Below are 18432 nucleotides of genomic sequence, written 5' to 3'. Positions count from 1 at the left end.
CCCCTGGGGAAGTCTGTAGGTCTGTCTTGCTGTATCTGCTGAGGGCCAACTAATTTCCAAGAGCTGGAGGAGCCCAAAGGAGATGTATACCATTGTCTCAACTTTTTCTGGCTCCAAATCTGAAATCTAAGCATGCATAGCCTGAAGTTCATGTCATTTAGCCCTTTCCTCCCAGACCCTTTGCGATCTTATCCCACCATTGTTACACTTTCTTTGGGCTTACAAGATTGAACTTTAATAAGTCAACACTGAATAAGTAGACAAACAAAAAATTAGATAACCCAAATAAAAACCTAGACTTCCCTTGATCCTACTTCTAAATATTACTTAATTTGTTTTGTAATAACAAAATGGTGCACAGATAAATTATCTGCTTGGAAAAAATGAAAACATTGGATTTTTTTCCCTAAAACTATCACTTAAGTTAACAAGTAAATAACTGTTTTAAAAGAGGAAAATTTCAAATTTAATTTTCACTTGTTTTCCTTGATAGTTTTAAAAATAATCTTTTTTTTACACAAATAAAACCATGATTAATTAATGAGAGAAACAAAGGCATCTTCTTTCATTGAAATTTCTATTTAATAGAGTAACATTTTTTAAAAAATTGAAAATCTTTCAAAAATATTAGATTACTTTCCTGCCTAAATCCTGTTGAGTGAATATAACTGAATATTTTTTCTTTTGTGGAGAATCCTTAAGGACAAGTATTAAACGTTCAAATCTATATTGAACCTATCAATCATCAGGTAATTTTTTAAAATAAATTTTATTATCTTATATACTCATGATTTGTAACTTTCCCCCAAAAGTAGAATGCAGAAAATGTTGGATTAATTGGAGGGGAAGTATCATTATCGTGGAACTACTAGGAATGAAGAGAGGAGTAGTGATCAGAGAAGGGGACAAGCATTTCTCGAGCATCTACTATGTTCCAGGCATTTGATCAATTGTTTTTCATTTAATCTTCACAATAATCCTGGGAGATAAGTGCTATTATTATCCACATTTTATAGTTGACCTAAGTTTGAATTCCTTGTTCTATCATTTACCATTTGTGTGACCTTGGAGTAAATCATTTTGTTAACTCTGGGCTTCAGTTTCTGTTCCAGTAAAAAGCACTGTGATGGGTTGGGGCAGGGATAATGCTCAACAACCTCTATGATTTCTTCTGGCTTTAAATTTAGCTGTTTATTAAATTTTGAATAAAAATGAGAAGATAATCTATGTTTCTATAACCCTGAGTAAGGTGAGGTTCTAATTTAATGAAGTTTTATAATAAGCAAAATTAGATTTCTGATTTTCATTTAGCTCTATAGGAAGGAAGCATATTTGCTAGTTATTGAACCTAGGAATGTGACAGGTGCATATCTTACTATTTCTATGGGCATAACTATAGATGGAAACTAAAGTATTAATTGTGTTCTTTAGAATTCTTTACTTGAGAATATTCAGCTCATGTGTTTAAGAAACAAATCTTTATCAATCTTGAATATCTTCTTTGCAGCTTCAAACTCTTTCTCATCTATTGGTGGCTTTCTTTGACTACCAGGCTGAAGGAATTTCTGAATCCTAGGGAGTTTGCTGATTCTAGCTTTGAACTCCTAAAATGAAAAAAGAAATGACAACATCTGTAAAGCCTTGTACATTGAAGCAGGATCCCCACAATGCAGTTGTCAAGATCCTTTGGAAACCATTTCATCCTGGGGAAAAGATATGATAAGCATTTTCACCCTATGGACAGTGCAATTTGAAAGTCCAGGAACTCCCTGCTCTACAAATGTGGAAGACCCACTTTTCAGTTATTTAATGTAATACATGAAGAAACAGCCTTCTTTTTTAAAAAATGTGTATCCCACATGGGTTTTTTTTCCCTCTTAATTGTTTGTATTGGCTTGTTAAAAGCCAAATTCGAAGTAACTTGAGGTAGTGGATGGAACACCTATTAGTCTCCAAACGCAGAGCATGTCACTTAAACTTTTATTATTCCCAGCAGTCTTCTAGAATTATAAACCACAGAATGTTGATTTTCACTTATAGACTGGGTTTGTCCAACAGGATTTCCCTACACCAATTAATAGTGACTTGAAACCACTCCTGCCCATAATAAAAACAGCTACATAGGAAATCTAAAAGGAAAGTTTTAGCAAAATTTGATAGACAGTAGTCTCTTGGAGGACAAAGATCACAAAAGGCTTTTTTATACTTACCTATCCATCCTCCCAGAGACCGGCACAGTATTTTGTGCATTAATGGTGCTATTGGTTGATTAGTATATAAATTGATAAATTTATCAAATTTAGGGCCTTGCCTTAGCATGTCTTCTATTAAAATTTTCTTCTCTTTGTTCAAAGTGGCATAGAGAAGACCAATAATTCTCAAAAATGTTTGTAAAGTGAAAGTTTTAGGTGGAAATACTTTGAGTTTTGGGCCTACCCCTGGGCTATTTGCTCACCATCTGATAACACATGCAGCTAAATTCATTAAGGCTTATTATCAGAAGTGTGCTCAATAATTGATGACTGTTTTGGGTCACAGCAGCTTATGAAGACCATCTATGAAGGAGACTTTGTAAGATAGTGTTAGGTTCAGTAGAAAAAGGATCCACACAAAGGAAATCTTTTAAGTCAAGTAATTAGCAAGCATATATTAATCTTTCATTGAGTTCTAGGCACTACACTAAATTTTGGAGATAAAAAGAAAAAATAAAACCCATTCCTGCCCTTAAGAAGCTTACATCTAAAGGGGAAGAAACATGTAAATCAAAGGGTATGTACATGATACACTTTTGATGGAATTACCTGAAGCTTAGGGAATGCAGAGAGAGCATCAGACTTGATTTCTTCAACCATTAAGATGATTTCAAGCAGCTGTATATCTGCCCAGCTCAACTGGTTGCCAACAAGATAATTTTTCCCATGATCTTTTAATGCCTGTAGGACCAGAGACAAAGAGAGAATCTCTTGACTTTTTTTTTCAAACCTTTGTCAAGTTTGATCAGACATTTCAGTTTGTACACTCACTAACCTCTGCCCATCACACATTAGACTATTTAAACAGGGATATTGTGAGAATCAAATGAAATGAAATTTGTAAAGTGAATAGCTAATATTATTACTAAAATTAAAAATCCTCAGTGAGTTTCTTACGGCATCACTGCACACCAAATGTATAAAGTATTGACTTACAGTTGGCTCAAGTTCTATTTTAAATGTATTCAATAGAGCAATAATGCAAATGCAAACAAAAAAAAATATGTAGTTTTGTATGGTAATAATAACTAAGCAGCACAGATACACATACCCAAGCAATAACATGCAATAAAGCAGACAATAACAATGAATTCAGGGCCGCATTACATTCAACAATTGTGTAATCAATAACAGAACTCTAAGTAGTATCATTTAACAGCAGTCAATACCATTGTAGGCAATAACCCAGTCATATTGTGTAATATATACGGAATTTTACAGGAGATACCAAGTTAGCAATAAAAGGGAATCTCAGTGGAAGCAAAAAAAAAAAACGGCAGATTTTAGAATGTGGAAAGATATCTCAACCAGAAGAAAAGATCCTTCCTAGTTTCCTTCTAAGCTTATTTCAAAAGTCACCTCTTACATGATGACTTTCCTGACTGCTCCCCCCAATTAATATCTTCTCCCAAAATTATGTTATATTTAGTTGTGTGTGTATACACACACACACACACATACACACACACACACACACACACACACACATATGACACACTCACATTTAGGTATAAGAAGGTAAGCTCCTTCAGGGCAGGATCTATTTCATTTATTTTGCTTTGTATCTTCAATGCTGAACATAGTCCCTGGTATACAGTTGGCTCTTTAATAAATGCTTGTGGATAGGGTGCTGTTGGATCTTTTGATGTGATTAATGTGTGCATATTAAATAATTTAGTAAATCTTTAACCCAGAAGGACTAAATTGTACCAATTTTGTATGTAGGTTCAGAAAAATGTCATCAAAATTTTCTATGTAAATGGAAAGAGCTCATGGAATTTTGTCACCAGCCCTTCCCACATTTAACAGTCCAAAAAATTACAGAAGAACTCAAGGAAATCAGTGCTAGGACGATATAATTTTTCAATGTAAAAAATGAATATTAAGTGCCCTTCATTGCATGCTTTGATGCTAAGTTCTGAAGGGCTGCCTATCTTATTTTTCCCTAGTTCTAGATTTTTATGAATTCATAGTTGAAAGTGACCTTAGGGATCATTAAGTCCAGTTTCTTTGTTTAAACAGGTGAAGAAACTAAGAGCTGGATAGGGTGACTTACCCAGAGTCATACAACTGGTAAATGTCTGAGGCAGGATTTGAATTTTAGCCTTCCTAACTTCAAGTCCACCACTCAATCTACTACAATACTATTTATTTTGTGAAGTTTAGGAAAGTGAAGTCCAGGATTAATAAGTCACAGGCCTATACTTCCACAAGTAATAAATGACAGAGGAAGGATCTGAACTCAGATCCTCTGTCTACAGAGTCAGTGTTCTTTCTTCTGTACTACAGGTGTCCACATTTTCATGTATTTGCTGAGAATTAAATAGAGGAGGTATCTGTAATTCAGTGACTATTCAGAAGGATCTCACATTGCCTCCTTTTCCATACCTTCTCATATACTGGGAAGAATCTTTCGGTAGCTCTCTCGAGGATGTAGCTGAGATTCTTTTGCTTTTCTTCAGGCAAAGAAAATGGGAAGAACATAATCATGTCATTCAGATCCCTCATCCCTTCCACATACATGTCAATACTGGAAAAGAAAAATGATATAAATGAAAATATGATTACTAGAGAAAATGACTGAAGAAGGATCTAATAATAACTGATAGCTTTAAAATTTACAAAGTTCTTTACTTATGTGATTTCATTTGAGCCTCTCAATAATATAAGTTAAATATTATAGATATTATTATTCCCATTTTAGAGTTGAGGAAACTGAGGTTCAGAGAATGGCTTGCCCAAGATAGTTGGTATGAATCAAGGGCAAAGTTTGAACTTGGTTTTCCTAGTATTCCTTGTTGTTCAGTCATTTCAGTCATATCTGACTCTTTGTGATTACATTGGAGGTTAGAGTTTGCCATTTCCTTCTCCAGCTTATTTTACAGATGAAGAAACTGAGGCAAAGTGTCTGAGGTCCAATTTGACTTTAGGAAGGATTTAGGAAGATGTCTTTCTGATTCCAGGACCAGCACTCTTTTCACTGATCTACCTAAGTATCTTGACTTCAAGTCTAAAATATATCCTAGTTATGCCATCTACTATCTGTAGAAATTGGGCAAATTACTTAAAGGTTCTATGCCTCCTCAGTTTCCTCACCTATAAAAGTAAGTGTTTGGACTAAAAATCCCCAAAATTTCCTCCTGCTCTAAACTATGCTCCTCAATTTATTCCTCCCTAAAAGGCATTCTCCTATCTCCAACCAGTTTTGGCTTTTTGTTGTCTATGAAAAAGAATGTTCATTCTCCAGAAATATTAAGAAATATGGATCTCAAAAGATGTCAGTTTCAGCAACTAATAAATATAGAAAACATAATTAATGCCCATGAAATATACCTTTCATTATGAAGCCAGCTTTTAAATCAGGTAGCCTATGTTCAGGTCTCATCTCTGACACCCACTGGCTGTATGACTCTAGAGAAGTCACTGAAAGCAAGTCCCTAAGACTCTTAAGACATAATTGTTGCTAATTAGTATTTTTAGAAGAGATTTTCTTACTGAAATTCACTCTGCCAATGAAATCATAGGAGTGCCTAAATTGTAATTTTCATTCTACCAGGCACTTGCCCAAAAACTTCTTAGAGAAGCTCTAAATACTTGTCATATCTTGAAGAATAAACCTACCCACAGAGAAGAGATTAGATGAAAATTGTTGCTTCTCTCTTTTTTCCAAGGGAATCTGGGTTAAGTGATTTGCCCAGGGTCACACAGCCAGTAAGTGTTTGGTGTTCGAGACCAGATGTGAATGAGGGCTCTCCTGACTCCAGAGCTGGTACTCTATCCATTATACTATTTACCTACCTCTTTTTGCTTTTCCCTTGAAACATATCTATTAACTTCAAGAGCAGTTAGCACCGACAATTCAAATTGAATGGGAAATTTATTCCTTTGAACCTTATTTTCCTCATCTTAAATAAGGAAATTGGACTAGATGATTTCCAAGGTTGCTTTCAACTCTACATCTTTGATCTTATTATGCTGAACACTATCTGCTTTTTCTCTAATTCAAAGATTGTTGACCTGTTTTTTAATTGTTATAAATTTCATTAGCAATTTAGTTATAACCAAATACCCTTTCTCAGAATATTTTAATGCATAAAACAAAATACATAATAATTTAAAATACATATTAATCAACAAAGGAAGCTAATTAAACTGAACTACAGTCATCAAAATATTTAAATAAATAAGGTCACAAATCTTAGGATAAGAACTCTGCCTAATCATCATAAATCTGCTGAGGTTCAGATACTGAAAATGTCCATTTATAAAATGGCTACTAGGATATTCTTTAAAATGGAAAAAAGCTTAATTCAGGGTTTAAAAAAACATCAGGCTTTGTTTTAAAGGACATTTTCACTTGGTTTAGACAGACATACAAAACTAATCAATCGATATTTATTAAGCACCTACTAGGTGCCAGAGATTGTATTAAATGCTGGAAATACAAAAAGAGGCAAAAGACAGTCCCTGCCTTTAAGGAACTCACAATTTCATGACCACCATTATAAAGCAGAATTCACCATGAGTTGTTTCAGTTTTATGTTTTTATCTGTATCTATGATTTCATTAGTATGAACACTCCTGAAATTATGCAAATTTACAAGTCATCTTCCATTTATCATTTTAGGAAAGCACTAAGAGTTTAAATAACCCTTCAAGGTCAAACAGGTAGTGTCTAAGACTTGACTTGAATTCAGTTCTTTCTGAGTACAGAACATAAAAAACTCCTTGAGAATAAAAAGTTTCAATATATTTTCATTCTTTGTTTTAATATCCTCATAGCCTAGCATATCATATAACACATATTAAGTGCCTAATGAATGCCTGTTGATTGATTGGTTTATCTAGTGTGGGTTGTTTTCTATTATATAGACATAATAACTTTTTTTGGCAAGGCAATCAGTATTTTAATAGTGACTTGTCCAGGGTCATACAACTAGTTTCAACTATCTAAGGCCAGATAGGAACTCAAATCAGTGTTCTATCCACTGTAACATCTAATACCTTTATTTGCATTGAGTTAATAAGTAGTAAAGATATTTGTTGCTTTTGAATTCATGCTTTTTTCAAATCAGTAAAAATTATTTTTATTTGTTATTGGGTTTTTTGGTTGGGAGTCTCTGTTCTTCTTTGTTTGTTTTGGAGATCTGAAGCCATATCTTCTCTCCTGAGCAAGTCATCTATATATCCATTGCCTTTGAACTCTACTGGACCCAGGACAAATGATGTATCAATCTCAATTATTAAGAAGAAATTTCCTAAAATGAAAAAGATGGCTTCTATGTTCTATTATAAGCATGCAATGATTACTGTACAATGCTCTCTCCTTCAGGTCCTTCCCATACAAGTCATATTTTGCTGCTATATATTTCAGGATGGCTCTGGTTTGCACTATGCACATTCCATCCATTTCAACCATTGGCACTTGTTGGTACATTAGTTTTCCACCTAAAAACAGAAAGAGAAATCAAGTCAGTAGCATGTTCTCCTTCACTGGAGCAGGGTCATAGAGCCATAGTTCTGGAACCATAAGGAACCCATTTAACTCTCTTATTTTACAGTAGAGGAAACTGAAGTCCAAGAAGATTACAATACTTGTTTAATACATATTCATTCCCTTCCCTTGTTGTCACTTACATAGGTGGCATAGTAGTGTTCTGGACTTAGAATTGAAAAGACCAAATTTTAATTTTAATTTTTGTCTCAGTAGGGCAAATTCCTTAATCTATAAGCATCAGCTTTATCATCTATAAAATAAGAACCATAATAACACCAAGTTTACAACATTACTGTAAGAACTAAATTCATAAAGAGTTTTGTGTACCTTAAAGTGCTACATAAACTATTATTATTTATTATATTTGTATATATTCCTTCCTTTTAAAGAGTATAAACTCTCTGAAGGAAAAGACTTTCATTCTCCACATAGTTGATGCTTAATAAATACATATTGATAGACTGATCCATCCTCCCTCCCAGCTCTCACTACCAAACCTTAGTTCTCATCAGCTCCCATCTAGATTGTTTCAAATATGTTTCTAATTGATCTCCATGCCTCTAGTATCTGGCTTTACCAATCTGTCCTTCCTAACTAGTCTTTTGGAATGATAACAATTATCAAGTTACTTCACTGCACAAATAACTTGTCTAAGTTCCACTTCATAATGTAGATTTTTACATATTTAATACTGTTCTATTTAACTGTAATACATGATAAGTAAACTATATGTTGGAAATTCTTCATTTTTTAAGCAGTTAGCAGACCAATTTCAGCATGTTTAACAAAATGGCCAAAACATTTCACTGCAGACTCTTTACTTTTAGTTATTCTGAAGGCAGGAGCGATATTTGTAATTTTTACAGAGATAAAGTAGTACCACAGAATAGTGTGCTTCTGCTTTGGGTAATAATGATTAAATCTTGTTAGTTTTTCAGTTACATTCTCTCTCTTTTGTAAAAATAAAATTTATATCTTTGCGGACATACAGAGCTTTTATTTTGTATTTATATTGACTTAATTTATATTGACTGTGGCCTAAGAATCAGAAGGAAATACTTGAAAAATAAGTTGAGGGCTCATATGAAACCAAACTTTCCCATGCCTTTTGATTTACTAGATGCTTTTTTTTTTTTTTGTTAAGTAAATAAAAGATTTAATCTGATTATTTTCTGCTTAAGTTTTATAAGTAAGCTATGTAGAAATGGGTGTTTTTCATTGAGCTAAAATGTATTTGCTGAATTTAAAACTTAGTCCTTTTGATACCATACAAATGCTGTGCTTGGACGGGTAACAAATCAGATTTATTTCTCTAGTGATTTTTGTTGTAATTAGATTACTTACTGACATTTGTCAAAGTATGAGCTTTATTGTCATTTTAAAAATCTGTTAAAGAATTATCATAAGACTAAAAAAAAATTCATATTCTTCTCATGATCTCCAAAATCTTTCCAATCTTAGATCCAATCATTTTTTACTTCCCATACTTCTTGGCCAGGCTAACTGCTTTTGTTCACTGGCTCAGAGGCCCTTAATCCTTTCAACTCCAGAACTCTTGATCTGAGACCCTTTGTAGGACTGATAAGTGACTTGAGTCTCCTATACCAGACTGACTCATTCTTGATTTTACTTCTTTTCCCAGTTGTCTCTTGACTAGCAGCTACTTTGCCCTTAGTTCATATTCTTTGTAGTCTCTATCTCTTTTTCAAGACTAGAACCACAATTAAATCAATATATCTATCGCTACTGGAAAGGTTATATCAATGTACTCTTCTAAGGCTCCACTCACCATTCCAGTAACTTTCCAAATCAAAATATACCTTCTTGACCACCACTCTTCTAAACTGTATGGTCTCCCCCATTAGAATATAAGTTCTGTAAGAGCAAGCATTGTCTGCATTTGTGGTTGGGTTTTTTGTATCCCCAGATTTTAGAATAGTATTTGGCGTACAGTAAATCTTAATAATTGATTTTTAATTTGTCTATACACTTATCCCTGCAGTGGTAAAACTGGGTTACTTAACATTCTCTACGTATTCCATATACATACCAATGCAGATCATTTCATACCAGTTTTGTGACTGTTTTCATGTAAGAATGGGGATGGGGAGAGACGTTTTGCATGTATCTTTACAAGTACAGAAACTATCAACAAAACTCCTAAAAGTGTTCTTTGAAAAGTCACCAAATGAACCCCTCTGGCAAAATTCTATTCCCTGAGGTATCTTCTTCTGCTCTTTTTGCAATTATCTTACAACAGGTACCTGCTGACCATTCTATTCAATATTCCATTCAATATAATACTAGATTAATCTTTCTGACACATAGGTCTGATCATGTCATCCATCCTTGTTCAAAAAAGACTTTTATTGATCCCTATTGCCTCCTGAATAAAGTCCAAACTACATCCTTTCCCACTCTCAGTCCAGATCCAATGGACTTTTCCAACCTTATTTCATATTTGTTGTTTAGTCATTTTTCAGTCATGACCCAATTCTTTGTGACCAGTTTTGGGGGATTTTTTGTAGATACTGGAGAGGTTTGCCATTTCCTATTCAAGCTCATTTTACAGATGCGGAAACTGAGATAAACAGGGTTAACCCTGTAACTTACATAGGGTCATACATCTAATAAATGTCTGAGGCCAGATTTGAATTTAGAAAGAGAAATCTATTTTATTCTAGACCTGGTACTCTAACCATTATGCCATCTAGTGAAGTTAAACTCAGATAGAATGCATTCCCTGTAAGCTACATATTGACTTTGAAAACCACAAATTAACATTATCTGTGTTGCATTTTTATTTATTTTCCTAAACATTTCCCAATTACATTCTAATCTTATTTTTGCTTCATTTAAGGGCAGCTTGCCAGGAATATGAAACCTCTTTCATTATGCTATCATGTATTATTTGCCCAAATGCATACACAGACTTCTGTGCCTTACTTCTGAAATGCACTTCCCTGTTATTTCCTTCTATCAGCATCCTGCCCATCATGGGAGATCCAACTCAAACACCACTTCCTCCACTCAGTCTTCCATGATCCTCTGATAATGCAATACTTTGTACTCATGTACCAGTTAATATTTATGTATATATGATTTTGGGGTAAAAGTTAGGATTATAGGATCATAGATTGAGAGTTATAAAGAACCTTCACCTCAACTAAATAATATCTCATTTGATCATCCCAACTCTAGGAAGCAAGTACTATATTATCACCCCATTTTACAGTCAAGGAAACAACAAGGAAAGCTCAATTTTCAAGTTATTTCCACACACAAAACAAAAAATCCAATAACTCCTGTTTTCCTACTCTTTCTTCACATTCACAGAATCACATGATCCAACTCCAGCCTCACCTTTCCAGTCTTCAATCCCATCACTTTTTCCTTCTACCGTTATTACTCTACAGAAGCCAAAGGTCCTTTGTTTCAGGAGACAGAAAATAAGCTTTACTTTCTTTCCTGATGTAGTTATTTTGAAATTCAAACTCTATATCTGAAGTACAGAGAAACACACTTGTAATTGCCCACCTATATTGTGATTTATAAGGTACTTTTTTCACAACTGCAGAAAATTTGGGAGCTTCAAGGGATCACAGAGACTCTTCTGTGTATCTTCAGGCAAGGCAATGGTAGGTAATCTGATTCTCATGGACGAGCACAACATAACCAGGCTTTGAACTCACCCTTAACTAAATTCTCAAATTCTTCAGCTGTTTTGAAAAGCTTTTCTTCATACTAAAAAGGAGAAAGACACATGAGATTATTAGAGCAATGGAATTATAGAATGTTCTCATTGAAAGGGACCTTAGAGATCACTGAAGACAACTGAGTGGTATGATGGGTAGAGCACAAGAGCAGGAGTCACAAAGACTTTAATTCAAATCCTGCCTTAGATATACATTTGTATAAGCTGAGTGATACTGAGCAAGTCACTTAGTTTGTTTGGGTTTTAGTTTTTTCATTTGCAAAAAATGAGAAGGTTGGACTAAATAACCTCTTAGATTCTTTTTAGCTGTACAATGATTCTGATGCTCTCATCAAACTGTTCTTAAACAGTTTATTCTAAGAATCCCTTTTCATATTCTTAATGCAATATTTTTGACTACCTACCAAAAGGCTTTTGTTCATGTAAGTTCTATCTATTGATAGAACATAGACATTAAAACATAAAAACTTAATATATTGTATTTATATATACTTTTCAATTTTAATTCACTTACAATAATAATAATAATACATCTATTACATATTAACTTTTATGTGTGTCCATACAGGATCCTCTTAAAACTTCTGCAGAGATTTAAGCCTCAACTAGGTTGTAGGTACAATAGAAAGAACATTTCAAAATGTAAAAAGAAGTTTGTTCAAGTTTACAGTTACCACATTACACATCTGTAGCTGTACTAGTTGTTTTTTCAATCCTGTGAAAGGGGTCTTATGATTAACAGAACTAAAGTCCCTTGGATCCAGGATGCAGACAAGAGCTGGAAGGGACAGTGGAGACTATCTTGTCCAATCCCCTCATTTGATAGTAGAGGAAACTGAACCCCAGAGAGGCAAAGTGATTAACCAATATCTAAGAGAAGGGAGATAAAATTATTTATTACTATCTGAAAGAGTATTACAAAAAAATTTAGCATATCAATGTGAAATTTCAGTGTTTGAAAGTTTGGAAACTTTTAGAAGTTAGAAGACTTTAGGAAGATCTTGTATATAATGAATCTAAATCTTGCCCAATTCTGACTGCATTTTTTTAAAAATCCACAAAAATGAAGTCTGTTTAAATCTCTTTAGAAACTAATTCAACCTCCATTTCTCCGTATTTGTCTTTTTTCCTTTTTTTTTTTTCTGCAAGGCAATTAGGATTAAGCAACTTGCCCAGAGTTACACAGCTATTAAGTAGCTGAGTTCAGATTTGAACTCAGGCTCTCCTTACTTCCAGTGTGCTCTCCACTGCTGTCCTTCCTTGGAATTTTTCAATTCTTCAAAACAATTGGGCTTTTAACTTAATAACAATAGTAAGCAATAATTCTCTATTACGTGTAATTAATCAAAAATACAATTGTTCTTTGTGTTGAAACATAAAGAAAAACTTTTTTTCTAGAGTTATTACAGTATAGGTAAATCATAAAATCACAGACTGTCAAAGCTATAAGAGATCACACAAAATTGATATAATTCAATTCCTTTATTTTACAAATAAAGAAATTGAGTCTCAGAGATTTAAGTTTTGCCTAATGGTGTATAGCTAGCTGGTAGTATCATCAGGACTTGGACCCACATCTGCTCAGCAATGATCTATACTGTTTCCACTTTCAGAAGGAGAACTCAATCAAGATTTAATTATCAAGATAAATGTGATCTTCAACTTGTTCTGAGACTCAATTCACTGTTGAAGAAAAAAATTGATTACAATAATTAGACCCCTTTTTTTAAGGAAGTCATTAAGTGAATTGTTTGTGATTTTTCAACTAGTAAATATTCAGTCAATCTGAAGAAAAAGAATACATTTAAGAAATTAAACATCTACCTCTACACCAGCAGCTGCCAAAAGCCAGCGCACTGATTCCATTCTGCCTCTTCCATTGAAGTAATATAGTTTGGGCTTCCCAGCCATGATTTTTCAGTTCTTGGTTTTCTGAAAAACAACAGAGAACAATCCGACTAGGACTTAGACATGTACAAGCTGTCCTTTTTGTAATCTTGACTCCACTGGGAATACATGAGGAAAGTCCAAACGCTAAGGGCCAATGATTCAGAGAGCAGATTGGGGAGGAGGAAAAGGGGAGGAGAATCATGTGAAAGGCAGAATTCAGACTTCTTTCCCCCAAAAAACAGGCTGAAGCAGCTAAGCATGAATCTATTTAACTGATTGAAATGTATATGGACCTTTTGTGACTAGTAACTGATCAACTCAATGTGATCTACACAGGATATCTGAAATAGAAAGATGGAACTTCTTTCGTTGTGTATGGAATATCTGCTAGGATAATTTTTTTTCATTATATTAAAATTGCTCTTCCAAGTCTGGAAATTATGGATCCTATATAAATCCTTTTTTTACTCCTGGTGTTATTTGGGAGTAATCCTAGTTAAGCAGATACAGCTCATAGCCATATACAAGGAGTTCACAATCAAAACCCAGGAATCATACATCAAATACAAAAAAAAATTTATTTAAGACAAATAACAAAATAAATGATATAAATCTGTGCTTTGATTTATGAAATGAGTTTCCCAGAGAAGAAATTCCTTCTAACAATATGGATTTGTCATTGTCCTGGGGTTTTTAGTCTGAGAGTTGCCTGGAATACAATTTTCCTAGAGTCACACAGTCAGACAGGATTAGTGACAAGATTAGAACACAGATGCTCCTGAAGCTGAGGTGGCTTGTCTATCTACATATAACACCTCTTTTTCCTCTCCATTATAGAAATCCATTCCAAGAAAATATATTGTTACCTTACCATAAGGACTCATTTCAAATAAAAATAACAAAACATAAAGAAATACAATTCCCCATAGATTCCCCTGCTGGCAATGAGAATGGCATTCTCTGTATGGTATTACTTATAGTACTCACAAGATCCCAGGGTTATGGCTCAAGTGGAATACCTTTAATGGTTCCCTTCCCATATCATTGTGTATGCCCCATGATGCTCTAGCCTGTTTCTAAAGTTTCTGGAGTTTTCATCTGGGATTACAGTTAGATCTCCTTCAGAAAAGTGTTAGCACTGTTTTGTAGGATCATCCAGCCAACACTCCTGGAATTAATGCCATTTTTAATTCTTTTAGCTTAACATTGCTTAACATCCTCCTTCAATGGAATTCTCCAAGCCTCCCTGATATTTTGGGTGGGGAAAGCAAATCCCTTTTAGTTCCAATCAAGAATTTTGCAGATAAACCTTAAGTGTTCTCATAGTAAAATTTATTGTGAAACAGATTGTTTTAATTTTTCCCTGAAATCCAAACATCAAGCATAATATCTTGCACACAAGAGAAAGAATAAATATTTGTTGAAATTTTTAAAAAAGTAACCGTTTTGCAGATAGTGTCAGGGCACTTAAAATTATTTCAAAACTTTAATAACCTTCAAGGATCCACTTAGGAACATTATGTGATCGAGGACGGGGAGGACATCCCTGCATTCCTGTCATTCCAACCAATACCTTGACCTTGTTGGATATTGTTGAGCCATTTCAGCTGTGTCTTATTTTCTGTGACCCACTCTGGCAAAGATAATTGGGTGGCTTCCCATTTTCTTATCCAGCTCATTTTTTAGATGAGGAATTGAGGTGAACAGGATTAAGTAACTTGCCTAGATTCATATAGCTAGTAAGGGTCTGAAGTCAAATTTGAACTCAGATCCTCTTGACTTCAGGCCCCATTTTCTATACACTATACCACTTACCTACTCTCCATTACATAACTTAATTATCTATTATCAGTATATTTGATTAAGGGGAAGACTCACCAACCAACACACGGGGAATTAACACCATTTTCAATTCTTTTGTTATTCAAGCCCACAGCCAGTATCGGCCAATAAAAAAGATCCTCAATCTACTATCAAGATTTTTTTCCAATAATGCTTAACCCTATCCTTCAAAGTAATTTTCCTATCCCCTTAAATATTTAGGTTGGGAAGAGTAAATTCTATCATGACTTTGGCAGATGGTGTACAGACCATTTAAAAATTATGTTAAAGCTTTGATCACCCTCAAGGAGCCACTTTGAAACACAGGAAGGGGGAAGGCAGAGGTGGCAACCTCATCCCTGCATTGCTGTCACCTCATCCAAACCCCATCTTCTTTCACCTATGGCAATTATTTATTAATCAAAATATTTGATTTAGCAGAACACAGAATCCCAGAGTATTGGCCCTGCCAAAATCACTCATATGTATCCTGGGCATTAATCTCAACTATGAAATTCCTTTACCTGATCACAATTTATCATCATTCCACCTCTCTCCCTCTGCCTTGCAGCCCTTCTGTTCTTTCTCAGGTCATCACTTTGTTTGGGTTATTTTCCTCTCTTTGCCAATTTGAATTCTTGGTCAAGCAAATTGGTTGTACACTGTCTTCTTCTCTCTAGTCTTTTACCTCACTAAATCTATTACCAATAAAGCCCTTCTAAATTGTAGCCTTGGATTATTCCCATCATCCACTGTCTTCACTTCTATTCACATACTCTTAAAGTGCTTTGTTGCATGGGTCCACTATAAATTTTTGTTACACAAACTCAACTGGGACTTCACTATAAGCAATGTAATTTTTTTATATCTCCCCTAATCAATTCACTATTTCCTGCGGTCATTTTTCCAAATCTATTTATCACACTTCAAATATCCTGTGGTTCTCCTTTCCCCAAACCCTAACAGCTGAGAAACTTTTCTGTTAATTCATTGAAAAAATTGAGGTCATTCAAGGACAGATTCCTTTTGTTGCCACCTCCTCTCACATCATTCAGATCCTTTCCACCAATATTTCCTTTATCCTTATAAGTAGAGGGGAACCTTATCGAAAGGTAAACCCCTCTATATGCATAAGTAATCTCATTCTATGCTATCTTCTCCCATAGATTGCCCCCTCTCTCAGCTCTACTCTCTCAATAATCTTCATTTTATTCACTGAACACTTACTGTCAACAGAACTAAGAAAGGTTTTTACATTTTAAAATAACAGTTTTACCCCATGGATTGTTCCTTATTGGTTCCTAGAAAAGTTAGTGATGTTCTCAGAAAATATAATGTTCTTATAATAGGAAAGTAAGGAGATCAAATACCAAATGTTCTGTTTATCATTCAAAACCCTTCATAACCTAGCCCTCTCCTACCTTTACAATTCTATATATTCTTGAATCCAAAGACATTGACATCCTAACTCTTCTATAAACAAAACACTCCATTTCTAGGTTCTGGGCATTTTCTCTAGTTGTCATCTGCCTCTGACACTCTCCATCCTCCACTCTGACTACTGACCTCCCTGGCTTCCTTCCTTCAACTAAAATCCCACTTCCTATAGGAAACCTCTCCTAACTTCTCAGTTACAGTACCTTCCCTCTGTTCATTATTTCTTATTTATTTTGAATATAGCTTGCTATATATATATATATATATATATATATATATATATATATTTGTTTGTATGTTGTCTCCCCCATTAGATTATGTTTTGTGAGATCACAAACTATGTTTTGACTTCTTTTACACTCTATTGTGTAGCACAGTACAATATACAAAATAAGTATTTAATAAGATAATTATTGATTGATTGGCTACTAAGAAAGAACTTTGTATACATTGTCAGCCTAGGTTTCTTTAACATGAAACAATAATTAAAGCTATTAAAACAAAAGAATTAATTTATTACCATAGATCAGATATCCTTTAAAGAAAAGTTATAAAATTAATGTACGTATATTTTTAAATGAAGAGATCCAACTGTACCATCTCCAAGGTTCTTTCTAGATTTAAGATTCTGAGTCTATGATTCTAATCTTGTGCTAATCCTTCTCTTCTTTTAGAAATTTGTCCACAGTTTATGCTCCATTGGTCTTTGATTACGTGTATGTTGTTCATTGTTCTCACTGACAGCAAAAAACAAGTTTCTATCAGTCACCCCACTCCCACCCACCACACTCACCACACACTCACTCTCTCTGTCTCTGTCTCTCTGTCTGTCTGTCTCTTTCTCTCTCTCTCTTTTTCTCTTTCTCTCTTTCTCTCTCTCTCTCTCTCTCTCTCTCTCACACACACACACACACACACACACACTTTAGTTTCAACTGTGGATTATAGATGATGCATGTGAAGTGCTTGGTAAATGGACTTTTGAAATATTACAAGAATTTAGAATTTTCTTGGTGTAGATACTTATTCCAGCAATGCAGACCTAAACCTTTATATTTGGAAGGTCTTAGTGAGTTTCTGTAGCTGAAAAAGAGCTATCACAGAATGGCTAACCTGGTGATGAATCTCTCTGAACTCAATAAGATTGGTTTTTGGATGACAGATAGTTTATCACTGGACCTATACTCATCGCTTTTTCTTGATTAGCTACCACCCTGGTTTATGCCCTCATCACTTCCTGACTAGACTATAATAGCTTTCCAGGAGGATTCCCTGTCCCAATAATTCATCATCCATGCATCTTCCAAATCTATATTCTTAAAGCTTAGAAGCTCCCCTCTTCAAGTATTCTAGAATCCTACAGAAAGCATAAAGCTAGGTCATGGGAGTGGGAATTAGGGTAAGTTTCCTCAGAGCTTTTAGATAGGCTACATTTGTATTCCCAACACTTAGACTGGCACATGATAGGTGCTTAATTAATATGTATAACTGGCCCAATTCATCAGTATAAGTGTGACTTAGAGATAAGGATCCTCAGAATTTATATGCGAGGTTGCATTTCCAGCATTTCGTTATAGACCTATAGAAAGTAAGTGCTTAATAAATGCATACTGAATTGAGTCTTTCTAGTTTGGTAGGAACTGCCAATTCTGCTGACAAGGATTTTAACAATGCAGAATCACCTTCATGCCATCAAGAAGCATCACAGGGGAACTTTAGTGAAGGGATTTCATTGTATTTTTAAATATATTTTGTATTATTTAATATAGTTTGGCAGAGAATATAGGATGTTAAAGCTTGAAGGAACTTTAGGCCAATCC

At 34.4% G+C, this 18432-nt stretch overlaps 1 protein-coding gene across 1 annotated transcript; it reads right to left on the bottom strand.

The window, feature by feature from the left end:
* Positions 1 to 560: 560 nt before the first annotated feature.
* GSTA1 (glutathione S-transferase alpha 1) lies at positions 561 to 13571 on the bottom strand. Its single transcript, XM_003769152.4, has 6 exons — positions 13289 to 13571; positions 11442 to 11493; positions 7568 to 7700; positions 4641 to 4782; positions 2802 to 2933; positions 561 to 1604 (listed from the first exon to the last, which is right to left on the bottom strand). Exons 1-6 carry the CDS (start codon positions 13373 to 13375, stop codon positions 1452 to 1454), a joined length of 699 nt encoding a protein of 232 aa, XP_003769200.1. The 5' UTR covers positions 13376 to 13571; the 3' UTR covers positions 561 to 1451.
* Between the last annotated feature and the right edge of the window lie 4861 nt (positions 13572 to 18432).

This window comes from Sarcophilus harrisii, chromosome 4 (assembly GCF_902635505.1).
Source record: "Sarcophilus harrisii chromosome 4, mSarHar1.11, whole genome shotgun sequence".
In the NCBI taxonomy this organism is placed as follows: domain Eukaryota; kingdom Metazoa; phylum Chordata; class Mammalia; order Dasyuromorphia; family Dasyuridae; genus Sarcophilus; species Sarcophilus harrisii.
Note: the sequence above shows the minus strand (reverse complement) of the source record. Positions and strands in the feature narration are given on the sequence as shown.

Excerpts from the sequence above, each read along its gene's own strand:
- GSTA1 (XM_003769152.4), bottom strand. The coding sequence starts at position 13,375 with ATGGCTGGGAAGCCCAAACTATATTACTTCAATGGAAGAGGCAGAATG. Across the intron at positions 11,494-13,288 it reads TGGCAGCTGCTGGTGTAGAG|TATGAAGAAAAGCTTTTCAA; the intron begins GTAGATGTTTAA and ends TCTCCTTTTTAG. Across the intron at positions 2,934-4,640 it reads TCTTCCCAGTATATGAGAAG|GCATTAAAAGATCATGGGAA; the intron begins GTATGGAAAAGG and ends CTGGTCCTACAG.